Source organism: Vulpes vulpes, chromosome 3 (genome assembly GCF_048418805.1).
Source record: "Vulpes vulpes isolate BD-2025 chromosome 3, VulVul3, whole genome shotgun sequence".
Taxonomy (NCBI): Eukaryota; Metazoa; Chordata; class Mammalia; order Carnivora; family Canidae; genus Vulpes; species Vulpes vulpes.
In genome coordinates this window covers 113,225,892-113,252,646 of record NC_132782.1, presented here as the reverse complement: position 1 = coordinate 113,252,646, position 26,755 = coordinate 113,225,892, and the positions used below count along the sequence as shown (strand labels likewise).

The 26,755-nt window shown below is 53.9% G+C and overlaps 1 protein-coding gene across 20 annotated transcripts; it reads left to right on the top strand.

Annotated features, from left to right (window-relative positions):
• The first annotated feature begins 3,022 nt into the window (after positions 1–3,022).
• Positions 3,023–26,169, top strand: FLYWCH1 (FLYWCH-type zinc finger 1). Of its 20 annotated transcripts, XM_072751470.1 has the most exons (13): positions 3,034–3,170; positions 5,011–5,128; positions 6,350–6,458; positions 12,962–13,043; positions 14,138–14,239; positions 15,277–15,744; positions 16,000–16,464; positions 17,481–17,942; positions 18,051–18,314; positions 19,745–20,008; positions 20,865–21,137; positions 22,738–22,810; positions 24,702–25,254. In XM_072751470.1, the coding sequence occupies exons 6-13, from the start codon at positions 15,411–15,413 to the stop codon at positions 24,781–24,783; spliced, it is 2,217 nt and encodes a 738-aa protein (XP_072607571.1). In that variant the 5' UTR covers positions 3,034–3,170; positions 5,011–5,128; positions 6,350–6,458; positions 12,962–13,043; positions 14,138–14,239; positions 15,277–15,410; the 3' UTR covers positions 24,784–25,254. The 20 variants fall into 20 exon arrangements, with proteins under 20 accessions (XP_072607580.1, XP_072607579.1, XP_072607588.1 ...); XM_072751478.1 differs by lacking the exon at positions 6,350–6,458 and having other exon boundaries at positions 3,025–3,170; positions 17,493–17,942; positions 25,139–26,169; XM_072751484.1 differs by lacking the exon at positions 6,350–6,458 and having other exon boundaries at positions 3,029–3,170; positions 17,493–17,942; positions 22,738–22,816; positions 25,139–26,169.
• Positions 26,170–26,755: the final 586 nt, after the last annotated feature.

The window sequence follows — 26,755 nt, the reverse complement described above, 5'->3', positions numbered from 1 at the left end:
GTTGAGCAGGGAGCCTGACGTGGGACTCCATCCAGGACCCTGGGTTTGTGACCTGAGCCAAAGGCAGATGTTTAACCAACTGACCCACCCACATGCTACTATATAAAATGACACTTATGCTCAAAATCAAATGACAACCCAATTTTAAAATTGACAAAGAATCAGGGCACCTGGGTGCTTAAGCATCAGACTCTTGATTTCAGCTCAGGTCATGATCTCAGGGCCATGAGATTGAGCCCCCCGCTGGGTTCCACACTCAGCCAAGAATCTGCTTGAAATTCTTTCTCTACCTCTCTCTTTGCCCCTCTCCCTTCTTGAGCATGCACACTCTCTCTAAAAATAGAATCTAAAAAAATAAAATAAATTGGCAAAGGATCTGAATAGACATTTCTCCAAAGAAGATATACAAATGACAAAGAAGCACATGAGAAAAGGGTCAACATCTTAATATCAGGAAAAAATGCAAATCAAAACCACAATGAGATACCATTTCATATCTACCAGCTTGGCTATACTCAGATGATAACAAGTGTTGACAAGATGTGGAGAAATTGAAACCCTCATATGCTTCTGGTGGAAATGCGAAATGGTGAACACCCTGTAGAAAACGGTCTAGCGGGCAGCCCCGGTGGCGCAGCGGTTTAGCACCACCTGCAGCCCCAGGCGTGATCCTGGGGACCCTGGATCGAGTCCCACGTCAGGCTCTCTGTATGATGCCTGCTTCTCCCTCTGCCTGTGTCTCTGCCTCTCTCTCTCTCTGTGTCTCTATGAATAAATAAATAAAATCTTAAAAAGAAAAGAAAACGGTCTAGCAATTCCTCAAATGGTTAAACATAGGGTTACCATATGACCCAGCAATTCCACTCCTAAGTGCATATCCCAAAGAATTGAAAACACAGGGGCACCTGGGTGACTCAGTCGGTTGGGCATCTGCCTTCGGCTCAGGTCATGATCCTAGCATCATGGGACTGAGCCCTACATTGGGCTCCCTGTTCACGGGGAGTGTGCTTCTCCCTCCCCCTGCTCTTGCACGCTCTCTTTCTCTCTCTCTCAAATAAATAAATAAAATATCTAAGAAAAAAGAATTGAAAACATGTACACACAGAAATCTGGACATAAGTGCTCATAGCAGCATGAGTCATAGTAGCCCAAAACCGGAAATAACCCAAATGCCCAACGACAGATTAATGGGCACACAAACCATAGTCTATATATACCATGCAATGTTATTTGCCATAAAAAAAAAAAATGATGTCTTGCTACAGGCTGCAGCATGGATGAACTTTGAAAACATGAGGCTAGGTGAAATAAGCCAGACATAAAACACCACATATTGTATGACTCCATTTATATGAATGTCTAAAATAGGCACATCTATACAGAGAGCAGATGAACTGTTGCCTAGGATTGAGGGATGAGGGATTTCACAGCAATGGCCACAGGTTTCTTTCTGGTGTAAAGAAAATGCTCTAAAACGGATTGTGGTGATGTTTGCGCACCTTTATGAATATACTAAAAAACACTGAATTGTACACTTTGAACCGGTGAATTACATAGTCTGTGAATTATATCTCAATGAAGCTGTTCTCAAAAGTGAATAAACCCTTTATGTGTTAACCTAATAACATATTTTTATGAGAAATCGCTATATTTTTCAAAACAAAGAAATTCGGTGAGAAGAGCAGGAACTGTTTTACATTTTTGCAAATCTCCTTAATGGAAGCCTATAGAAATACTAGAGGTTCTCATGGGTGCTTTGGCCATCAGCCTGTTACAACATCCTGTCACATCGCCTTTGCAATTTCCACAGGGACCTCCAGGAACCCCAGACCACACTTTGAGAACCATTCTTCTACTGTAAAATTCACGCTCGCCCCTTCTTTGGGGACTCCTGGGTGGCTCAGTGGTTGAGCCTCTGATTTCAGCTCAGGGCGAGATCCTGGGGTCCAGGGATGGAGTCCCACATCAGCCTCCCTGCATGGAGCCTGCTTCTCCCTCTGCCTGTGTCTCTGCCTCTCTGTCTCTCATGAATAAATAAATAAATAAAATATATTTTTTAAAGAGTATCCTTGGGATTATGTAAATACCATTTCCTTGCTAAGCTTTCACCCTCCAGTTTTAGTGGCCATTGATGATTTTTGCCCACATAGGCTATTAAGCAGGATGGTTGACAAATGCTGATTTTCTGCATCATCCCTTCTGTGCTTAGTTGGCCTTCTTTGGTGAGAAACAACTTTCCCTTCTCCCCACTTTTTTTTTAAGAAAAAGGGAGTACTTAAGCGGGGTGGGGGTGCAAGAAGGGCAGAGGGAGAGGGAGAATCTCAGGAACACTCTAACCCCAGCAAAGACCCCCATTAGGGGCTGAATCCCAGCACCCCAAGGTCATGACCTCATCCAAAACCAAGAATCAAATGCCTAACCCACTGAGCCACCCAGGCGCTCCTGCTTATTTAGATCAGTATCAACTGGTGGGCTCTTATTTTATTCTAAGTTATAATCCGTTATGATTATTCCCTGTGTTTTGAACCTCAAATTGGCCCGGCTCTGGGGTGGGGTCATCTGAAGGTTTTAAGAAGGTGTATAGGAAATGTCCTGCTGGCTAAGGAACACACCGGGTCTCAAGCGCTATTTCAACACGTCCCGCCCCGCGTGCACCGAGCCGAGCCCCGGGCGAGGCCTGCTGGGCGGGGGCGGCCTCAGTTAAGCCCCCGACTCACCAGTCTCGGGGGCCCCGCCCCGCCCCGCCCCGAACCCGCGTCTGGGCGGCCGGGCGGCCGACGCCCCGCCCCCGCCCGATCCCGCGCCCGCCCCGCCCCCTTCGCCCGCCCCTGCCCTCTCCCTCCCACGCCGATTGGCCAGGCCGCCTGCTCGGCGCCGCTCCCGGAAGAGCCGGAGAAGCGGAGTTCGCCCGAGGAACGGGGCCCCGCGGCCCTGCTGCGCATGCTCGCTGCGAGCCGCTCCGGCGTTCCGAGAGGCGGGCTCCGCAGCGGGGTGGCGCGCTCCCGGCCGGCGGGAGGACAGTGGGGGCGGGGAGCGGGCGCTAGGCTTGCGGTGGCCGCAGGGGCCTGGCCGCGAGGTGCACGCTGTGACCGCCGCGGCCGAGGCCCGAGGACCCGCCGCGGCTCGGTCTCCGGAGAGGGAGGGCGCCGCCGCCGCCCGGCCGGTGCCCGGTGAGCACGGGCCCCAGCGGGCGGGGGGGTCCAGGGTCCCACGGCGTGGCCGCGGCCCCGAGGGCTGCTGAGGCCGGAGGGGAGTGTCACCCGGGTCAGCGTCCCGGCGCTCAGGCCGCCTCCTCGTCCTTCACCGCAGGCGCGCCTCCTTCCCGGCTCCTCCTTCGCCGCAACCCGGCCACCCCCGCAGCGGGAGCCCCAGGGTCGCCGCCCCCTCCCGGCCCGCTCCCGGCCCGCTCCCGGCCCGCTCCCCGCCGCCCCCGCCCCCGGCGCCGCCCCGCGCCGCGCCACCCAGCCCCGTCCCATCCGTGCGGTTCTGTAGGTCCCAGTGACCTTGCACTTTTGCCTATTAGACCCCTCCTCCCGCTTCTGGTTACGCAGGTCGCCTGTTGTGACTTTCAAACTTTTTTGCCTCAACCTACACTAACAAATATGCCCTACGTGCATAACTTGTGCCCGCAGGTGTAGATCCTGAAAGATAAGTTCCCAGGGAGACGTGACCCCAGCCTCTCACGATGCAGCAGGATCCGCTCTACCTTTGTTCTAATCCCATTCTGTTCTTTGCTTCCCAAATGCCTCTCGCTAACCGACGAAATTGATTTCAGGGCCTAATGGTTCTGACCACACTTTGAAACCCTTGCTTTTAACAAGCATCACACTTTCTCTGCCTTTGGGGGATGCTGAGTTCCAATAATCAGATAATCACGGGTGTCCTCCAATTCCAAAGAAAATATATATTTTTAAGATTTTAACGTTTCTGCTTCTCAGGGCCAGAATCACTTTGAGGACTTGATTTGAATTTTCTAATTTGATGCCATCGGGTTTATCTTGCTCTTCTTCCAAAAGCTAGTCGGACTTGGAGAAGAATGTGTGAGGTTGGGGCTGGACTGTGGAGTGTTGATAATGGAGAAGGAGACGATTTTTGCTGGAGAGAGAAATAATTAAAGTTCAGCTTTAGAAAGATTAAGCAGTGTCCACTGCGTAGGGATAATTGGCTGGGCTGGATGGATGCTGGATGGGAAGACCTTTGAATGGGTGGGGATCGAAGCCCTGAAGTGATGTTCAGTGAGAATGCAAAGGAAGGTGGTGTGACCAGGTATACAGAGAATGAGATTTGAGGACACATGAGGCCTGGTAAGGAAGGAGTAAAAATATAGCTAAGATTCTGGGGCGCTGGCTCGGCCACTGGGTAAAGCATGTGACTCTTGATGCCCAGATTGTGAGTTCCAGCCCCACGTTGGGCATAGAGATTACTTGAGAAAAAAAAAGGTTTCTGATCTGGTGATTGAAAGATTTGGGACTGGTAGGACCTGGAGCTAGAATCTTCCTTCTTGTGCCATGTGCATCTCTCAGGAGCAGTAGTTCCCAGGGGACGTATAGCAATGTCAATCGTTGGGCTGAGGCTTGCTACTGGCATGCAGCAGGCAGAGGCCAGGGATATGCTGAACATCCTTCATTGTCCAGGAGAACCCCCCGCCCCCAATAAAGAAGTAGCCAGCGCAAAAGGCCAATGGTGCTGGGGTTGAGAAGCCCTGCTTTAGAACAGAGATTCATAATGGCTGGTGGGAGGGTGGGTCACACCCTCAGCACCTCCCTGGAGTGCTACCTGTGTGCATGCATAGTTCATAGGAGAGCTTATGAGTCAGTCAATGCACACCTCTGACCCCTCATAGTTCATTAGTGTGTGGGGGAGGGGGACAGCAGTTGGGGTCAGCCAGGAGTTTCTTCAAACATCAGGACCCCTGGGCCGGACAAAGAACTCTGTTCTTGTGTGATGATTTACAGTTTATAGAAGCATTTCCGGTACAGTGTCTCATTTGCCACTTTTCCTGTTTCACAGGTAAAATCAATCCAGAGAATCAATGGAATTTGCCCCAGGTGTGGCACCCAGCAAGCCAGCAGTGAGGACCTGGGTACTCGTGAATGGGGATGGTGGTTCTCCCTCTCTGTTTGTGAAGGTAATTCTGTTGATCCACCATCAGCTGCTGACTGAGGCTCGGCCTTTCAGGGTCCTTGCTGATTAGGGCTTGCCTGAGAGGCACCTAGCAGTTTGTATTACTGTGTGTCTCTTGGGTGTTAGGTTTACAGTGACCCCTTTGTGACCACAAGCATGACAGCAATATCAGAGCAGGCAGCTTGAGAATTGCACTCAAATTCCTTTGTGCCTCAATTCTGGGAGAGGGGAGAGAAGATAAAAGAGTGATGAAGCATAAACTGTGAGGTTTTCAAACTCTCCATTTACATTTGCCCGATTTAAAAACACTCCAGTCAATAAATCTTTAGTGAGTAAAAATTGAATATTAACAAAACAAATGCAAGGACCCAAGTGTTGACCTCAAAACAATGACCATCCAAAGTAAAAAATGCATTTAAATTTACCTAGAATAAATAGATATATGTATAACAAATGAAAGTTTCATAGCATAATACCCATTTTTACTGCATGCAATGCAGATTGGTATTTCATGTGTAATTTAAAAAATTTCTGAAAAAAAATTAAAAAATTCTGACAGGAACCAGAGATTATAGGACCAATGACGCAAGCAATTAGAAAAGTAAAACCTTAGATGAAAACAATGGAAATAAAGGTGTTTCATACAGATGTAAAATGAACGCATATGGAAGCTTTTACTTAACTCATTAACCAAAGAACCAGAAAGATCAAACAAGAGAAGCCAAAGAAGATTCTAGAAGACTATAGATATTGAAATAAATGTGCACAGGGAGGCAAAACTGGCTTCTTCTGAAGTGGGAAGAATTATTTACATGTACTTACTTACATGGAGAGAGAGTTTATTGCCTACAGACTAGAATAATTTTGCATCATTCTCAGTCATCTGCACTGTGCAGAGTTGAACAAATAGCTCGAAGGCTAGAACCCTGTAACCTGGAAGGATGTGTTCTAGACAATGGATCATTTTCATTGAAGCATAAAGTTTCTTTACAGTCTCATAACCTCAATGAAAGCTACCGCTAAAAAAAAAAAAAAAAAAAAAAGAAAGAAAGAAAGCTACCGCTGATCATAAACTAAGACTGGTCTCATTAGATTCGGCCTGGTTGTTTACATAGGTACGGGCATGTTAATTCACCATAAAGGCCTTCTTGAGTTTGCTTTGCTGGAAGCCTTCGTAAGGAATCTCAGATGGGATTTTTAGAAGTCTGGTATTTGCTCTCCCAAGGTATGGAAGCCATGCTCGAGAAGGTCTCTCCACCAGATTTCACGTATGCCACTTATGAATGTGAGCAAATTCTTGTCTGTATTCTTGAGGTCCCCGGAATAAGCCTGAGGTATGTGACACTTGTTAAATTGTCACAGAATCATTTCAGAAAAGATGAAATCATTGCTCTCCTACTGATATCGAATAAACAGATGTTAAATGATTTTATTTAACACAATAATGAGGGAGCATATACAATGTGGCAGATTAAATGAGACAATGTATATAAAGTACTTAGTGTGGGGCCGGGCATACAGACAAAAAACCCTTCAAATCCTTCTTGGGCTCCTCACAATAATAGCAGCAAACTACGTATTTCTCTAGGGCTTCTATTCAAGTCTTTCTCAAAGCACAGTCCATGGTGCCAGAGCCTCATGGGGTACTTGTTAAAAATCCAGATTCTTGAATCCCTCTCCAGATCTGCTGTCAGAATTTTAGATGGAAATCTAAGCATTTGCATTCTTATCAAGGGCCCAGGGAAATTCTTCTGAAGACCAGAATTACACACACAACTAATTATTATTTTTTTTAAGATTTATTTATTTATTCATGATACACGGAGAGAGAGAGAGAGAGAGGCAGAGACACAGGCAGAGGGAGAAGCAGGCTCCATGCCGGGAGCCCGACGTGGGACTCGATCCCAGGACTCCAGGATTGCGCCCTAGGCCAAAGGCAGGTGCTAAACCGCTGAGCCACCCAGGGATCCCCACACACAACTAATTATAATAAAACTTGCATGGAAACTTTACCTGACCTCATTATATGGATTCACTCTTTCTATTCTCTTTGATTTTTTAAAATTCTGTCTGATTTTTATTTTTTTTTTTTAAGATTTTATTTATTTATTCATGAGAGACAGAGAGAGGCAGAGACACAGGCAGAGAGAGAAGCTGACTCCTTGCAGGGAGCCCTGTGCGGGACTCGATCCCGGTACCGGGTATCATGCCCTGAGCTGAAGGCAGACACTCAATCTTTGAGCCACCCACGTGTCCCTCCATCTTATTTTTTAAACACTGATTTTAAGTAGGGCATTTTAGACCGGATGCTTCTTTATGGAGTGTAGGAGAAGCTGTCCTGGGCACTGTCGGATGTTGAGCAGCATCCTTGGCCCCTACCCAAGTAGCATGCCCTGCCTCCTAGGTGTAACAACCAAAAATGTCTCTGGACATCGCCAAATGTTGCATGGGAACCAAATCACCCTGACTGACAACCGCCAATCTTAACCCACTTCATTGATACCTGTGGTCAGAATCCTCAATTTGAAAAGAACATTTTAACTTATTTTAAGAGGTTAGGCTCTGAAGGCAGACACAGGAGTCTTGAACACTGACTCCGTCTTTCTTGGCCTGCTCTTGGTCACAGGAACCTAAGATTAAGCCATGGTTCTCCTCTATGATGTGAAAGAATAGTGGACTCTAATGGACAAGGTGATTTGGAAGATAAAATGGGTTAGTGCATGCAGAGCCCTTCGGGTCCTGCCAGGTACATCGCTGTATTTGGTAAATATCAAATATTGTAATCACAGTCCTTTAGACTCTAGAAGGACGTGTCAGTCAGGATCCAGCTGGGAAAACAGAAACTACTGTTAAGATCTCACCTGGGAATTTCCTTGCAGTCCCTGGTGCTGGAGGAGCTGAGAGGCCAAACAGGAACTGGTGAGTGACCCAGAGTAGCAGTGGCTGGATGCCGGCAGAGCTTCCAGGGCAGCAGGTCGGGGGGACCCTGCAAAGTTGGAGCCCACAGCACTGGTGGAGCCACGCTGAGCAGATGGTTTTAGGAACGGCATCCTGGCATCCTCAATCCACCCTCCAGGGTCCCACTGCGCTGCCCATTGGCCAGATCAGCTGGAAGTCACTATGAGAAACCATAAAATAGCTGGTTTGTAGGGACGCATCAGTGCAGCTGATGACTTACTCTGAAGGCCTGACCGCAGCTCTGAGCACCAGCTTCCTCTGCAACCGGCGCTTCTTACCTCGAGCCTAAGCTGCCCAGGGCACAGGGAGGCACCCCTTTAGCTCTGCACCAGCTGGGCCTAGATTTGAGTGTGGCTTGCACTGGCTGTGCCATCCTGGGCCACTCAAGGCCTCAGATGTTGAGTAGGGATGAAGGTGACACTTGGCAAGGAGGTTGTTGGGTTACTGGACTGGAGATGTGGGCTGATGCTGGAGGAATTTTGTTCTTGGCTGAGGTCCCAGGTCCCAGGACCGATGCTGAGGCTCCGGACAGGAGAGCATCCCCCTGTCCCTCTCTCTCCCTCACCCTGCCACTCAGGAGGTCTCCATCATTTACTTTCTCTGTCAACTCCCATTGTGTCTATAAGTTTGAAACCTGGGTTTTCAAGAAATTTTTGAGTTAATTTTAGACTTTTAAAAAATGGCAGAGATAGTGCGAAGAATTCCCATCACCCGGTCTCCCCGATTGTCAGCATCTCACCTGACACTGCATGGCCGTCGAAGCCAGGAAATCAACATGGGTGCAGTTGCATTCGCCCAAACTGTTGACCTGACTCTGGTGTCTTCAGCTTGTCTCCAGTGTCCTTTTTCTGTCCCACATCCCACGTGGCATTTAGCTGTTATGTCTCCTCAGTCCCCCGTGTCCCCCCCCCCCCCGAAACTGGCCCAGTCTGTGACAGGTCCTCAGCCTGCCCTTGGCCTCAATGACCTCAGCAGTTTTGAAGTGTCCTGGTTACTTGTTTTGTACCCATCCCACCACATGGCTTGTCTGACGAAAGTGGGGTTGTGCGCTTGGGGCAGGAGCATCACGGACAGTGTGGTGGCCTTCTAGATGCATCATATCAAGGACATCAAGGACGTCATGGTGTCGATGTGTCTTATGACTAGTGGGTGGTCGACCTTGGTCACCTAGTGGCATGTCCGCATGAATTCCCCACTGTCGAGTTACTGCCTTTCCCCTGCTAGTTAGTAAGTATCTTGGAGGGAAGGTCTGAGGCTATGCAGGTCCCACAGCGGGGAGTTTTAATATCCTCGATTTTTGTTCATTTCTCTGTTCTGTTGCTTATATTACCCTTTAATTTCTCATGGGACGTGTCACAGGAGAGTTACAGAATTAAAGGAATAATGACCAAGCGAGGAGAGGCAGCTTGTCTTTCCAGCTTGTCTCCCGATTCTCCACGTACAGGGAAGGGAGTTCATGCACATTGTCCACAATTTTAAGAACAAAAGATGGGGCAGCCCTGGTGGCGCAGTGGTTTAGCGCCGCCTTCAGCCCAGGGCGTGATCCTGGAGACCCCGGATCGAGTCCCACGTCAGGCTCCCTGCATGGAGCCTGCTTCTCCCTCTGCCTGTGTCTCTGCCTCTCTGTCTGTGTCTCTCATGAATAAAGAAATAAAATCTTAAAAAAAAAAAAAGAAAAAACGTAAGGAGCAAAAAAAAGATTCACTGTTCTTACTACTTTTAACACTTTGAGATATTTCTAACTAGTTATCTAAGATTTTGCTTTTTTTTTTAAAGCTCTGTGTCTCTCATGAATAAATAAAATATTTATTTTTTAAAATGCACATTATTTATTTATTTATGATAGTCACAGAGAGAGAGAGAGAGAGAGAGAGAGAGAGAGGGAGGCAGAGACGCAGGCAGAGGGAGAAGCAGGCTCCATGCAGGGAGCCCGACGTGGGACTCGATCCCGGGTCTCCAGGATCACATCCTGGGCCGAATGCAGGTGCTAAACCGCTGAGCCACCCAGGGATCCCTAAATAAAATATATTTTTATAGGGACGCCTGGGGGTCTCAGTGGTTAAGCATCTGCCTTCGCTTCAGGGCGTGAACCTGGGTCTGGGGAAGAGTCCCACGTCAGGCTCCCTGAAGGGAGCCTGCTTCTCCCTCTGCCTCTCTCTCTCTCTCATGAATAAATATTTTAAAAATATTTTTATGTAGTTTTTACAATATAATAGCAACTTACACAATATCCTCATATGTAATCATGCCACTCCTCTTCTATGATGCGGAAGCCAAGGGCAGTAGCAAAAGGCTTGCTTGCGGTGTAGAAAACTGGTTTTTCGTGGAGGGTGCAATTCTTGATCTCAGGGTTGTAAGTTTGAGCCCCACGCTGGGTGTAGAGATTACTTTATTTATTTTTTAAGATTTTATTTATTCATGAGAGACAAAGAAAGAGAGGCAGAGACATAGGCAGAGGGAGAAGCAGGCTCCCTGCAAGGAGCTTGATGTGGGACTCGACCCCAGGATCATGCCCAGAGACGAAGGCAGATGCTCAACTGCTGAGCCACCCAGGTGTCCCAGAGATTACTTTAAAAGCATTTAAAATCTTAAAAAAAAAACAAAAAACAAACAAACAAAAAACACAACTAGTTTTCATCCAAGTAACCCTGCGGACCTGAGTCCCCATGAGGATTTTTTTCCCTAAGTTTTATTGAGATATGATTTACATACCATACAACTCCCCTATCAAGTGTAGACTTCAGTGCTTCCAGTATATTCACAGTCCTACAACTATGACCATTACCACAAACAGTTTTACATTTTCATTACCCCAAAAGAAGCCCCACACCCCTTAGCATCAACACTTCCTAATCTTCCCTTCCCCAGTCCTATGCAACCTCTCATCTACTTTCCATCTCCGTGGATTTGCACGTTCTGAACATGTCACATAAATGGAGTCATATAGTGTGGTATCTTTTGTGTCTGGCTTTTTTTTTTTTTTTTTTTTTTTAATTCATTTGAGAAAGAAAGAGCAGAAGCAGGGGAGGAGCAGAGAGAGAGGGAGAAGCAGACTTCCTGCTGAGCCAGGAGCCCAAAATTGGGCTGGATCCCAGGTCCCAGGTATTAGCTGAGCAGAAGGCAAACACTTAACCATCTGAGCCACTCAGGCACTCCTGTGCCGGGCTTCTTTCGCTGAGCATGATGTTCTCAAGGTTCATCCACATTGTAGCACGTGCCAGAACTTGATTTCTTGCTATGGCCGAATAATATTCCATTGCACGGGTAGACCACTCACAGGCCAGAGCAGATGGTTCAGAGGGGTGATATATGGACTGATCCTCATGGTGGCTGAAGAAGAGAGTGGTGTCCGCAGAGCTGGCGGGCAGCCCCGGACAGCCAGGGTAAGAAGGAAGTGGTGTGGGCTGTTCTTGCAAAGTCAAACTGTTGAGGGAAGGAGGGGCTTTTGTTAGGTGTTTGAGGACACAGGAGACTGAAGATCCTTGGTGGTCCCAATGCAAAGAACTATGGGAGGCAGAGAGGTTTGGTGACCAGAGACAGCAGGATACAGATGGTGGTGAAAGGGCCCCAAGGCGGGGGTGGAGGCTGTGTCAAGAGATCTGGGTGGAGATCCTTTTATTTCCAAATCAGGATAAAATATGTATGCGCTTCATCCAGATAGTGAAGAGTGGTAAGAGCTTATGAAGAGATCCACCCTCAAGGAGTAAACTGTGAAACAGATAAAATTCTAACAGTCTGAATCATGGAGATGTAACTTTAGTTTGAAATCTACCTTTTTTGAAGAACCTCATTCACCCATGGTGTTCGGTAAATGGAACATTACTACATGTAGTTTGTTACAGGTGTGTGTGTGTGTGTGTTAAAATACATATCGCAGAAATTTACAACTTGAATCATTCTAAGTGCACAGCTCCCTGGCATGAGGCACCCCACACGGGTGTGCCACCATCACCACCATCCTCTGCCAGAACCTCATCATCATCCCAAACTGAAACTCCACACCCACTGAACAGCTCCCCGCCCCACCCCCACCCTGCAACCACCACCTGACTCTGCCTCTGTGAATTTAACAAGTGTAGTGACATCACATAAGTGGAATCATAGAGCATTTATTTTTTTGTGTGTGTGTTTTTTTGTGACTGGCTTATTTTACATTTTGCATTACAGACTTTTTAAATACATAATTCTCATTGCTATCCTTTGTGCTTACTATTTTTATTCTCACTGAATTCTAGCCCTTTAAACATGATCAACTGAGGGATTTAACATTTGTGTAGCATGGCACATGAAGTTCAAAGGCACTTTGGTGTGTGTTTCACAATCTTTAGTATTCCATCCATCAAAAAGCCAAAACCCACCAAGTTCAGCCAAGAATATCAGTTACTGCTGAGTAATAAATGACCCTGGTATCACTGGCTTAAAATAACAGTCTGTCACCGATCAGTGTTCTCGAAGATGGGTAGGCCATTCCTCTGGCCACCACGCAGGATCGGCGCCGGCCAGCTTGGTTTCTTCTGGCCCCTTCATGCAGCTACCCTCAGCTGGGGGGCCTGCGGGACTGGATGGTGCAGGATGATTTTCCTCGGTGCCTGGCAGTGCCTCTGTCCCTGCGTGTGGCCTCTCCCACAGCTTCCTAGCTGGGCAGTCTCAGGGCCGGGTGTCTGAGGGGGAGGACTCCCAAACCCCCACAGCCTGCTTCTGCCACACTCAGCAAGTCACCCGGGAGCAACCCATCTGGGCTGGAGCCAGTCCACATTCAAGACCACATTGCAAAGGGGCCTGCGTACTTTATGGGAGGATTTGTGGTCACGGGACAATCTGCATCCCAGGGCCCTTTAATAGGTGAGAATGGTAACGGTCAGTCCAATCCACGTTCTAGGTCACCGCTGGACACACGCTTTTCTGCAGGTGGGGTTGGCCATAGCTCATTTGTCGCGCTGGAACTCCTTCCATTCTTTGAGGTGCGTGGATCCTAGAAGCCTTTTAAGCACGGCTTGTAGTTGAGATTCCACGGTCTCCTGACTCGAGGTACCCATGACTCAGGCCCGGTTCCCTGGGAGTGTGGGGGCTCTTGGTCACGCCAACGCCCTCCGCGCCGAGGAGGCCGAAGCCGATGGCGTGTCGGAGTCCCCGCAGCGTCCCCCACCCCCCGGCGCCCCGCGGGGTGGGCCCAGGCCTGGAGGAGTGCGCGCTGTGTGGACAGCAGCGCCTCGGCCTCGCTCCGGCCGGCCCGACGTGTCCGAGGCCTCCTGCGGGAGGGAGGGAGGTCCCCGCCCGGCCGGAGGCCGCGGGGACCCCAGAGGGCGTCTGCAGGACTGGACACTGCAGGGAACCTGGAAGTGGGGACCCGGGCGCGCGAGCAAGGGGCGGGCTCCGGCGGAGCGACGGGCGCCGCGGCCAATCCGCGGGGGGGGCGGTCCGGGGGCGGGGCCTCCCGCCCGAGCGGCTCTGCGGCTCCGCCCAGGGGAGCACGGCCTCTGGCTGGGGGGCAGATGGGCAGGGCCCGCGGGGGCAGCAGGGCTTGGCTAGTACAGGGCTTGATGCGGGAGGGCAGACCAGCCGGGACTCCCCATCAGCTGTCCCGTTACGGGAAGATTTCCTGGAGTCTCGGCACCCCAACCCTGCCCCGACCCCCGGGGATGGGCCTCCCTGCACCCTGGGATGGGCAGGCGTGGACTGCTGGGGGGGGGGACGGGGATGAGGCACCCCTCGGCGTGGCTGTGTCTTGGCAGGGACGCTGCAGCCCTGCCCTTAGGCTGACCAGACCTTGGGGAGCTGAATGTGGGCTCCAACCACGGAACTTTGGAGCAGGAGTAGGGGATTAGAGAGCATTGGAGTAGCAGAACTTGGAAATGAGGGTGACCCCTCACAAAGGGAGAGCTGAAATGTGAGGGAGGGCCCAGTCTTCCTTTGGGCTCTTGAAGAGAGCTGGGAGAGACCCAGCCACTCACCTACCACCCAGTTCCGCAAGAAAGCAAAAAAGTTCACCCCACACCCCAGGGCCTGTCTCCAGGCTAGCTCTACCCGCATAATAACGTCCTGCTTGCTTCTCTAGGCCAGAAGCCACGGAGCCCTGAGTGACTGTGGAGTCTCTGGACACCTCTGCGGCCCTATCACCTCCCAGCTGAGGCAACGCCGGCACTGGCTCACGCACAAGGTCACTGCCCTCCCGGGGCCCCGGCACCTCCCGAGTGCTGGGTGGTCCAGGGCCTCTGGCCCGGGACTGGGGACAGGTCTCCTTGTGAGGCCAGAGAGTGCCGCCTCCTGGAGCCACGCTTCCCCTTCGTGGTGTGCAGCGTGCCAGTGGGTGCCCGGCTCAGTGTCCCTGTGACACAGTGTCAGGATGAAGGCCACCGGGCCTTCTGGGGGGGTCCGTGGCTGAGCCCATGTCCCGAGTGCTCTTGTCTGGTGCTTGGTGGCCGAGAAGGTCAGTTACTGTCCTCCTGGACGAGGCACACCAGGTACTGTGCGGGGACAGGCTCTGGATCCCCCTCGGCCAGCCGCCCAGCTCTGTGCTTCAGGGCTGTTGGCCATCCTGGTGTGCCTCGGTGTCCTCATCTGTAAATTGGGTCACCAGGAATGATCAGCTTTCGTAACACAGGGCCAGGTTAAATGGGAAAACCCGTGAAGACACATCCCACCAGGCACAGCTCCAGCACTCCTGGGCCTCTCTTTTTTTTTTTTTTTTAATTAAGTTATATAAGTTCTTTTTTAAAGATTTTTAATTTATTTATTCATGAGAGACAGAGAGAGAGAGAGAGGCAGAGACACAGGCAGAGGGAGAAGCAGGCTCCATGCAGGAAGCCCAATGTGGGACTCAATCCTGGGTCTCCAGGATCATGCCCTGGGCGGAAGGCAGGTGCTAAACCACTGAGCCACCAGGGCTGCCCCCGGGCCTCTCTTTGTAGAAGCTCAGGGTTCCCCCTGCCTCCGTCCTGCAGCCCCTGGAGAGCCCTGCAGGCAGTACATCTTACAGACAGGAAGGTGCAGGGTGGGCGGGGAGGTGACCGAGCCAGGGCTTCGAGAGGTAGGGGCAGCCCCATAGAAGCCCCGACCCCCCGGGGTGCTCCCACTCGGTGCTGTCAGCCCCGGGCCCTGAGGCAGCCGCATCTGTCTCGACCTCCACCCACATCCATTTTCCTGAGCACCAGGCCCGAAGGTGCCTCCACTGATGGATTTTGCTTCCCTCCTTAGGACGGAGCCCCCGGACTGCCAGGTTCCCCACCAGAGAGGAGGAGGAGGAGAAGGAGGAGGAGGAGGAGGAGGAGGAAGAGAAATCCCTCTGCCAGGGCCTGAGTGTGGCCTGCAGGACAGGCCATCGTCCCAGAATGCCCCTGCCAGAGCCCAGCGAGCAGAAGGGCGAGAGTGTGAAGGCTGGCCAGGAGCCGTCCCCGGAGTCCCCTGAGCCGGGCACAGATGTCGTCCCCGCAGCCCCCACGAAGCCTGAAGAGTTCTCCAAAGTGGTCCTGCTGACGGTCTCCTCAGAGAACGTGGATGGGGTGGACTCCCAGCCTGAAGGAGGACACTGTGTCGTGTCCCTGGAGATGTCTGGCCCTGACACCCTGGCCAGGATGCCCCAGATCCTGCCAGTGGAGGAGCAAGTGGGGGCAGTCCAGCCAACCCTCCAGGCCCCTGAGCAGTATCGCAGCAAGCCAGACACAGGTGAGTTCCAGGCTGCTGCTCCTGGCCCAGCCCTCTTTGTGGCCTCACATGCTCAGACAGAGGTTCTGTGTGCCCCCTTTCTAGGGGGACAGCCTTGGGGTCCCATCCCTGACCTGAGCTAACCACAGGACGCCGTCTTAGGCTGGTGTGATGATCTCAGGATATCACCCCTGGGCATCCGCCCTCACTCCCATCCATGCCCTGGACCTGAAGCCTTGCTCCATCCCAGCTCACCCCACCCTCTCTTGCCCTCAGCAGCCCCCAAGCCCCTGGAGTTCCTGAGGACCCCTTTCGGGGGCCGCCTCCTGGTGCTCGAGTGCTTCCTATACAAGCAGGAGAAGGCCGTGGGGGACAAGGTATACTGGAAGTGCCGTGAGCACTGTGAGCTGGGCTGCCGGGGCCGGGCCATCACCCGAGGCCCCCGGGCCACAGTGATGCGGGGCCATTGCCACCCACCTGATGAGGAAGGCCTGGAGGCCCGGCGCCAGAGACAGAAGCTGCCTAGCCCAGCCCTGCCTGAAGGCTTGGGGGGCCCAGAGGGTCCCGGAGGAGGCCGAGTGGAGGAGCCGCTAGAAGGGGTGGGCCCGTGGCTGTGCCCTGAGGAGCCAGAGCCTGCCCCCACATTGGTGCTGAGCAAGCCTGCTGCAGAGGAGGATGAGGGGCTACGAGCCCTGTCACTGCTGAGCTTGCCCCCCAAGAAACGCCCGACACTGGGGATCGGTAAGTGCCCCATGCGTGGGCTCCACTCTGGGGCCAATGAATACCCATGGGCCTTTTCCTCTGCCCAGGTGGAAATGTGGGGTCCCACATGGTTTTCTAACGTGCTCGAAGTTAAGATATCATATTTAAAAGATATAAATATGTCTTAAGCCATGGGATAGAACCAGGGGTCCCAAGTCCTTTTGGAACTTTCTGATTTAGCACGGTCTGGTGTGAGGTCCAGAAACCTGAGTTTTAACGGGCCCAGGTAGTCCTAGTAACCCATGAGGTTCTGGAAGGTCAGCCTAGGGGAGAACTTTGGGCCAGGGCCAAGTCACAGCCCAGCCCCACCTGGTGTCAGAACATGTGCTGAACCTCTGGGGTGTTGGGAGCTTTGTCAGGGATGGCTCAGATGCCAGAGAGATTAGATGTGTGATGCGCAGGAAGCTTTCAGTGCCAGTCCCGTGATGGTGGCGCTGAGTGCCTGGAAGCCGCAGGCTTCTTGGAGGCTTTTATTACCAGCAAGTGGGAGGTGGGCTCGGTCCTAAGCGCTGGCTCCCTCCTGACCCAGATTCAAGGGTTTAAGGACTTAGGGCAGCTGCTGTGCTGGGTACTGGATGGAGAGGGGGAGGGAAACACTTGTTTTTCAGTGCGTGTCTCTTGCCACCATTTGTATTTTATGGCATGTCCATGTGTTATTCAAAAATAGATAAAAGTTTCAAACAAACCCTAAAAAAAGAATGACCAGGAGTGACTGAATACATAGGCTGTGAAGTCAAAGCCAGCTTGTACTTCCCGGGTGCATGAGCTTGGATGTGATGTTTATCCACCGAGAGCTGTGGCCTCCCCACTGACCTCCAGGAGAGGAACTGCACCTCCTGCCTGGGTCAGTGGGTGGGGGTCAGTGGGAATGCACAGGGGCCCACGCACGCCCCTCTTGGGGGAAGCTACAGGAAATGTCCCCATAGAGGGGAAGCGCGCTGCCCACCCCCTGCCTCCCTGGCCTCCTATCGGCCTGCCTACCGTGACTGCCCTAGATTCCTCTCCAGGAGAACTCCGGCCCCCCCTGGAATTCCTGAGGACGTGCTATGGGGGCAGCTTCCTGGTGCACCAGTCCTTCCTCTACAAGCGGGAGAAGGCCGTGGGGGACAAGGTGTACTGGACATGCCGGGACCATGCGCTGCACAGCTGCCGCAGCCGGGCCATCACCCAGGGCCAGCGGGTAACCGTGATGCGGGGCCACTGCCACCCGCCCGACATGGAGGGCCTAGAGGCCCGGCGGCAGCAGGAGAAGGCCATGGAGATGCTGCAGGCCAGGCCTGGTGGGCCTGGGGGCCAGGCAGACCAGCTGCCTCAAGGCGTGGACAGCCTGCTCTGCCGCAGGGGACCCGGGACCCTGACTCTCAGCAGAGCCCGGCCTAGAAAGCGCCCAAAAGTCCTCCCGGCCCAGCCCCCAGCCCTGCCAGGATCCCCCGCTGAGGATCAGGACGAGGACCTGGGTGAGTCCTTCACCCGCCGGCCCAGAGCCGGCCCAGGGAGGTAGGAGGGGGCCCCAAGACCCGGAATTCCCACTTCCCTCCCCACCCACCTCTCCTGTTTCTCCCCAGGAGGCCCTGAGTTCCTGAGGACCCCCCTGGGGGGCAGCTTCCTGGTGTACGAGTCCTTCCTGTACAGGCGGGAGAAGGCGGCAGGGGAGAAGGTATACTGGACGTGCCGGGACCAGGCCCGCATGGGCTGCCGCAGCCGGGCCATCACCCAGGGCCAGCGGGTGACGGTGATGCGGGGCCACTGCCACCCGCCCGACCTGGGGGGGCTGGAGGCCCTGAGGCAGCAGGAGAAGCGCCCGGTGGCAGCTCAGCGGGGGAGCCCAGGTAGGACCTCGGGTGGGCCTCGGTGTCAGCAGGGAACCCGGGCGGCCAGCCTCACCCTCTGACCCCCCGCGGCCCCCAGCAAGCATCCTCCGTCCTCACGGGGGCGCTGTGGTTGCTGCCCTCCTTGTGTTCTGCCCCCCTGCCCCTGGCCCCCCTCCGCGGCAGGGTTTCTGGAGGAAGCTCATCACAGGCTGCCCGCATGCCCCGTGTGAATGGGTGACACAGGGCCCGCAACTGGCACATCCTGCAGGAGTGGACATTCCCTCCCTCCTCCAGCCCTGCTCCCTCAACTGGCATTGTCTGTAAGGGACCCATGACAACGGTGGGAGCCCTGCTCTCTTCATCTTTGTCCACCTGGCGTTTTGTCTCTCTGGTCAATATTCCTGTGTTCATCTTGCCAAGAAGACCGCTTTGGAGTGTTCCCTGCCTGCCCAGCAGGCCTGCCCTGGATGCCACTTGTGGAAAGACTGTGTCCTCCCCCTGGCGCTCGCCCCTGGGCTCTGATGTCCTCACTGGCTTCCCACCCAGGCTGCTTTGCCAAGTTGCCCACCCGCCCCCCCCTCCCCTACAACTCTGACATTCTGGGGACTTCTCCGCTCCAAGTCCCCGGCCTGGAGTGCTGTGCTCTTGTCACTCTTCACTGCCTGTTGTCATGGGCTGCAGAGGGAGCGAAGACAAGCCCTGCGGTCACATACTCAGTTCCTCCGCCTGCGTCTCCAGGACGCACTCGTCCCCAGTGGCTTCTGCAAGCCCCGATAGACTCCCCAGTCTGTCAGCCGCTCCTCTGTGGTCCCCGTGCCTGGGAGGACGTTTTCAGGGTGGAAGGCACAGCCGCCTTCTGGGTCCTCACCCTCCACTGGCCCCGCCACTCCTTGCCTCCTCCCAGCGTCTCGGGTCACATCCCTGCTCAGCTTGGGGACCTCATGCTGCCGTAGCCTCTTGCTGCAATGCACACCTTCACCCTGGCCCCCATCTCTCTCCTGGACCCAGAGGGCCCGTGCATATTCCTCCAACTATGCCAGGACCGAACAGCCCTGCATGAGCACCCCCACCCATCGCAGGAACCTAGGAGAAGTCAGCGGTCACAGCAAGGCCACCACCTCCCTGCAGGCCCCACAAGGAGGGAGACAGATTCCCACCTTCAGGGGCCTTCGCCTCACCAGGCTCCCGCCTCCCTTCACTCCTAGGCTTGAGAAGGGAGCCCCCTGGGACCTGAGGCTAGGCTGGGTTTGGGAAGTGGGGGCCCTGCACCCTGGAGTCCAGAGCCATGTCCTCTCCCTGGGAGGATGTACTGGGATGGGGCGGCAGGGCTCACCCCAGGGGCCACGCTGTTCCTGCTTTGGCACGGGGGCCCGCATCACCTCACTGCCCAACTCCAAGACCTAGCTCCCAGCTCTCCCTCCCCACCCACCTCTCCTGTTTCTCCCCAGGAGGCCCTGAGTTCCTGAGGACCCCCCTGGGGGGCAGCTTCCTGGTCTATGAGTCCTTCCTGTACAGGCGGGAGAAGGCGGCGGGGGAGAAGGTGTACTGGACGTGCCGGGACCAGGCCCGCATGGGCTGCCGCAGCCGGGCCATCACCCAGGGCCAGCGGGTGATGGTGATGCGCAGGCACTGCCACCCGCCCGACCTGGGGGGGCTGGAGGCCCTGAGGCAGCGGGAGCAGATCCCCAGCCCGGCCCAGAGGGAAGGCTCAGGTGCGAGTGAGAGGGTGTAGAGGGAGGCAGGTGCTCCGGTCTCCCCGCTGGGACATTCTGTCCGCAGCCCATGCCTGGTGGCCTCGGGCACCCATGCACATTGTTCTATCTGCCCCCCGTGTGAGCTCCCTAAGGGCAGGGCTGCACATGGGCTCCACAGTCATGCCCACTGCTGGTGTGGGATTGGCCGTCAGCAGAGAGGAGCCCACTCAGACAGCTAGAGGGCAGGGGGTGGCAGGGCATCACCTCCAGGAAGTGCTCAGCATCGTTTATGGGGCGATGCGCCTAGACTTCAGGGACCCTCTGTCTCCCCTCTCCAGGTATCTCATGTCTGTTTTCCTGCCTCCCCTGCCCCAGTTCTCTCTGGCTACCCAAACCCCAACATTGCGTGACCTTTCAATTCAGAGTGTTAAAAGCCTCGAGAGAGTTGATTGGTTGCCAGCTAGACAAGGGGAGGGTGGGGACGGAGTCAGGAGGCCCAGGTGCATGGCCCCAACCATGGGCCCGGCTGAATGTTCCAGCCTAGCCTCTGACCTGGGGGGCTGGCCCGGGTGTAGAATCCACTCCAGCTCAGGAGAGGCCTGCAGGAAAGCTCAGGTTTTGGGCAGTTACGGGGCCAGCCTCCCGGGTGGCACCAAAGCCCTGAGAAAGACACAGCCAGTCTGTGCTGGAGGGTGTCAGGGCCCTGGGCCCCGCAGCACGGGCTGGTGGAGAGGCGGCCAACAGAGTGGGTCCTGCGGGGGGATTGCAGTTCCTGGGGCGGGCTGGGGCACAAAAGAAACAGCCTCTGAGCCTGGAGCCCAGGCTCTTACCCTGCTTCTGAGATGCCCCTTTCATGCTCCCACATTCCTTCCAGGAGCCCTCCAGCCTCTTGAGTTCCTGAGGACGTCCCTTGGGGGCAGGTTCCTGGTGTACGAGTCCTTCCTCTACAGGAAGGAGAAGGCGGCAGGGGAGAAGGTGTACTGGATGTGCCGGGACCAGGCCCGGCTGGGCTGCCGCAGCCGGGCCATCACCCAGGGCCAGCTGGTGACAGTGATGCGTAGCCACTGCCACCTGCCCGACCTGGCAGGCCTGGAGGCCCTGAGGCAGCGGGAGCGGCTCCCCAGTGTGGCCCCGCAGGAGGACCCAGGTACAGCCCGGGACGGGTCAGAGCTGGGAGTACAAAAGAGCCGTGGGCCTCTCGTCTCTGCCAGCCCAAGGCTCAGATCCCTCGGGATAGGCACCATCTGAGGAGCTTTGTGCCCTAGCCTTTAGACCCCAGACTCTCCTACCTCTTGTCCACTGATGCCTTCTCTGGAACCTGAAAACCAATCCTTCCCTAGATCCTTCCCATCCTCAAGACGACTTCCCTTCTAATTCGGTTCCTCTCCTGTCATTTATTCTAAGAGGTCTTGACTGGTTACAGATCAGTCTCTCTTGAAAATCAGATGAAGAAACGGAGACTGCTCCAAAAAGAGCAAGCTAATATTTGTGTGTACACACATGCACACACACATGTACACATGCACGCTCACAAGGTTTTGCCAAGAATTAATTTTATTGAGCTGAAAATGAGTTTCCTTCATATAAACAGAATACAAAACTAGTCTTTAGGAACCATTTTTGTGTGTGTGTGTTTTTCTTTTAAGATTTAATTGACTTATTTGAGATAGAGCACATGAGCAGGAGGAGGGGCAGAGGGAGAGGGAGAATCAGGCTGCCCCCTGAGCAGGGAGCCCAGCCGCATGCGAGCTTGATCCCAGGTCATGACCCAAGCCAAAGGCAGACGCTTAACCAACTGAGCCACCCAGGTGCCCTGCATTTTTTTTTCAAGATTATATTTATTCCTGAGAGACACAGAGAGAGGCAGAGACACAGGCAGAGGGAGAAGCAGGCTCCCTGTGGGGAGCACGATGTGGGATGTGATCCAGGATCCCGAGATCACACCCTAAGTCAAAGGCAGATGCTCAACCACTGGGCCACCCAGACGCCCCGGTGCCCTGCATTTTTGTGTTTCATATGAATTCATGTGAAAATAAGGGCCATATCTTATAAAATATAAAAACGAATCCAAGTTGTATAAAACAACTGAAAGAAATTTGATTTCTGCTAAAAAAATAACTAAAAATTTTTAAAAAGGAGGTTTCTGGGAGAAAGCCACTGTTTGACGACAATAAGAAAGAGAAGTTGTGGGACACCTGTGGCGCAGTCGAGGGCACTTGTTCAGTCCTGCTCTGCTGAATGACGGGCTGAATGCTGACCCTCAGAGTCCCAAATAGTTTCTTTCACCAGGCACGGGTAGTTTGGGGCTTCAGAAAACCAGAATTCCCAGTGACTGCCCAAATCAGAGTCACTCTACCCAGTTTTCTTTATCCTCAAGGTGAGGTCATTGTTACAAAATATGTACTTTTGGCTCTAGCAGCTTCAATATGAAAAGAATTATTGGGGCGTCCAGCTGACTCAGTGAAACACGTGACTCTTCATATCCAGGTTGTGAGTTCAAGCCCCACACTGGGTGTAGAGAAGACTTAAGAAAGGAAAGGGGGGTTGGTGCCTGGGCGGCTCTGTGTGTTAAGTGTCTGACTCCTGATCTCAGCTCGGGTCTTGATATCAGGGTCGTGAATTCAGGCACTGTGTTGGGCTCCGTGCTGGGTGTAGAGCCTACATAAAAAAAAATAATAATAATAAAAAAGAAAATCATAAACACAAAACAGAATTACTAATCCATGTTTTCAATTTTCTTTCCTCAGAAAAGGTGAAACTTCTGCCGGAAGTGCAGCTGTGCATCCAGCCTGGTTCTCCGGAAAGCCAGCAGTTGTGTGGGTAATTGTGAGTTGTCTCGGCACCACAAGTCCCCCCAACATGTAGTGGCTTATGTTGGCAAACATTTACTGTCTCTCTCAGAGTCTGTGGGCAGGAGCCGTTGGGCTGGCGGTTTTGGCGTGGGGTCTCTCGTGAGGTTGGAGGAAGGACGGCAGCCAGGGCTGCGTCTCTGAAGGCCTGAGTGGGCCAGGAGCGGCTCCCGCAGTGCCTCACTGCGCACACGCCTGTGGGCTGTGTGACCCGCTCCTCCACCGTGACAGCTCTCTCCCCCCAAGACAGTGATCTGCGGGTGAGCAGAGCAAGGAGGAGGCCACCAGCAAGCGTGGTTGGTGGTCCCCCCAGGAGCATCTGGAGCACTCACTGGGAGACAGAACCTAGGCTGCGAAGCAGGCCTTGTCCAACAGCAAGGACTGGAATCACACAAAGCTCGTTATCTGTTCAGAGTGGAATGAAGCCAGAAATCAGCAACACAGAGAAAGCTGGAAACTTATAGACATGGGACAATCAACATCCAGAATAACTGAGACTCTGAGAAGAAATCCCGAGGCAGATGGAGACCCAGCACAGCAAGACGCATGGGAGGCAGCAGAGCAGAGCTTAAAGTATAGCTGGAAAGACTTACATGAAAAAAGAAGAAAGATCCCAAGTCCGTAACTTACGCTTACGTTAGTTAGACACTAGGATAGAGAAACGGAGCAATGCTAAAGCAGAAGGAGGGAAAAAAGAACAGAAATGAATGAGGGGCGCCTGGGTGGCTCAGTGGTTGGGCATCTGCCTTCGGCTCAGGTCATGATCCCAGGGTCCTGGGATCCAGCCCCGTGTCAGCCTCCCTGCTCTGTGGGGAGTCAGCTTCTCCCTCTGCTGCTCCCCATGCTTGTGTGCGCTCTCTCTCTCTGTCTCTCTTTCTCCCTCTCTCTCTTTCTCTCTGCCAAATAAATGAATAAGATCTTAAAAAAAAAAAAAAAAAAAGAACAGAAATTAATGAAAGAGAGAAGAGAAAAGGAACAGGACCAGAAGTTGGTTCTTGGAAAGGATCAACAAAATTGCCAAACCTTTAGCTCCATCATCCCCAAAACTGGTTTTTACTTTTCTATTATTTTTATTTTTTTCCCCCAAAATTGGTCTGTAAAGATAGAGAAGACTCAGGGGCACCCGGCGGGCTCAGTCAGAGGGGCATGTAACTCTTGACCTCAGGGTCATGAGTTCGAGCTTCAGATTGGGTGTAGAGATGACTAAAAAAAAAATCTTTGAGTAAAATAAAATAAGATAAGGAAGAATCAAGTTATTAAAATCAAGAGTGAAAGCGGGGCAAGACTGCCTACTCCACAGGAAGAGCCGCACACACAGAGGGTCGTCAGGGAATGGCACGAGCAGTGGCAGAACAGCTGCCAAGGCCAACCCAGGAAGAAATAAGAAAATGTGAGCAGACCTGTACCAGGTAGAGACTGATGGAGTTGTTTGACAACTTCCCACCCAGAAAAGCCTGGCCGGACGGCAGCGACCATGGTGCCCTCTACCAAACGCTTGGCCAAGAATCAACACCGGCCCTTCATAAACTCTCCCCGCAGTAGGAAAGGAGGGGGAGCACTTTTGGGGAGAGAGGGAACATCCTTGGAGCGGTTGTGGGGGTGGGCGCCTGGTTTCACAGCCACCTGGGCAGGTGACGTGGCAGGAGGATGACCGCTCAGTGGAGCCAAGTGAGCCCAGGAGGGAGCCCCGGTGACTTGGGGCCACGGCCTGCCTGCCTGCCCCGTTCCCTGGGAGCCAGGCAGCTCCTTCCCCCTCAGTGGCGGGTGTCAGAGAATTTGCCACGTTCTCCAAAGCCATCACGGCAATAGAGAACTTTTGTTTCTTTTTTTTTTCTTTTTTAATTTTTATTTATTTATGATAGTCACACACAGAGAGAGAGAGGCAGAGACATAGGCAGAGGGAGAAGCAGGCTCCATGCCCCGGGAGCCCGACGTGGGATTTGATCCCAGGTCTCCAGGATCGCACCCTGGGCCAAAGGCAGGCGCTAAACCGCTGCGCCATCCAGGGATCCCTGAACTTTTTGTTTCTTGGCAAAGAATCTCAGAGGCCCAGGCACGTCCCAGCACTCCCTGAGTGGGAGATGCGACTTCTCAGGAGTGTTGGTTCCCCCCAGGACAGGCTTGCAGAGAGAGCCGGGAACCCTGGAGCAGCCTCCCCTCTTAAAGGAAATGGTAGGACGTGTGTCCTGAGCGTGTGTGAGCACCAGCTGGTTATCTCCGGGCGGGAGGAGACTTCCTCTACTGCCCACCTCTGCTGCGTTTGGATTTTTATAATGAACGTGTGTTTCTTTGTGACCAGGCAGGTGAACGGTACGAAGCTGGACAGTGGGGCCCAGTGAGGTCGGCCTCCTTCCTGACTCGAGCGGCCGAGCCTCCATGCTGCCGGCGTCAGGGATGGTCCGAGCGTACCCAGGCCCCTGGCGTTACCTTCCCAGTTAGATTCTGCTTCACAAAGACTTTCTTCCACTTGTCCAAAGCACTGGCCTTCATGTTTCTCAAAGGGCCTCGTACCTGGACGGCATCTCCGGGTGGGCAGGCAGGAGCGCCAGGAGCTGGCGGCTGCAGGTGTGCGTGACGCGGGGACGCGCCCGGCCCACGAAGGTCCGAAGAAGCCTCTTGACACGGAGACGCCTCCTCCCTGCTGTGCTGTCCTGAGCTGCAAACGCCTGCCTGTTTCCAGAGCCCGGGACTTTGCCCAGGACTTTCCCGTTTGCCAGGGTCCTGCCTCGGCCAGGGCACACTGAGAGCCTCCTGCTGCTTCCAGCCGAGCGCCCCGTGAAGCTGTCGCCTCCCCAGGTGTTTCTGGACGGGTGCCAGGGTGGCGTCCACACGCCCCTCACAGTAGCAGGGCAGGCCAGAGCAGAGGCCTCGCCACACCCTCTCAGCGCCTCTTTCCTTTGCTCTCTTCCAACTGAAATTAAAGCCAGGGTCCGCGATCGCCGTAGCATGTGGCGTTCCCCGCAGCGGGAGCCGGTCCCGGACAGACGCTACTGGCCAGCAACATCTGGGTTGCCCACATTTGTGTGATGCAGGACGACAGGCAGGCCCAGGGGGCGGCGAGGCTCACCCGCCTCTCCCATCTGGCGGAGTAACAGAGAGCTGGCCTCGCAGGCCCGAGGAGAAGCAGGCTGGTGTGGCCCAGAGCTCCAGAGGCCGCTGCTGGCTGACTGGGCCACGGCCTCCCCACGGGGTTCCTCACCGCCAGCCGTAGGTACAGAGAGCGCATAGCTGGCCGTGGAGCCTGCTGTCTGGCACTGGAGCAGCGACGGTTTGGGACCCCACTGTCCCTCCACGTGTAGATTTGCTGCCAATAAACCCTCTTATATCTCACCGTGTAGAACTGGTATGTATGCCCACGTCCCCTTTGCAAGGACAGTTGGCCACTGTGAAGCCACACGCACTGTGTCTCCGTGCAAGGTCGGGAATGATGGAGTTTGGCCAGGCACCCCCAGAAGAGACCCCCACGCAGGAGGCAGTGCCAGGTACCTGGCCCAGATGTCATCTGGAGCAGGAGCAGGTGGGGGTGCTCTGCAGCAGTGGCCAAGGGGTCCGCTCCAAGCACACAGGGCTGCTGCCCCTCACCCTGAGCCCCAGCGCACTCTCAGAAACTAGGACAAGGACAGGGCACTTAGACCCCCAATCAGACCCTGGCTCCCCTCCCAGGCAAGTAAGTGCCCCATCAGTTGACCCAATTGCAGCCCCATGGGGCCCTAGCCTCGCAGCCTTGGCAGCGGTCGAGAGGATGGTGCAGGGATGTAGCAGGTAGGAGGCAGGTGTCTGCCAGAGGACCCCTGTGCTGACGGCCCTCAGCAGTGGACGCCCCACGCGGGGGCCGTTTCAAGCAATGCTCTTGGCCACACAGCATGCTGCCCTGAGACAATGAGCTGCCCACAGCCGACGCCAGACACAGCCCTGT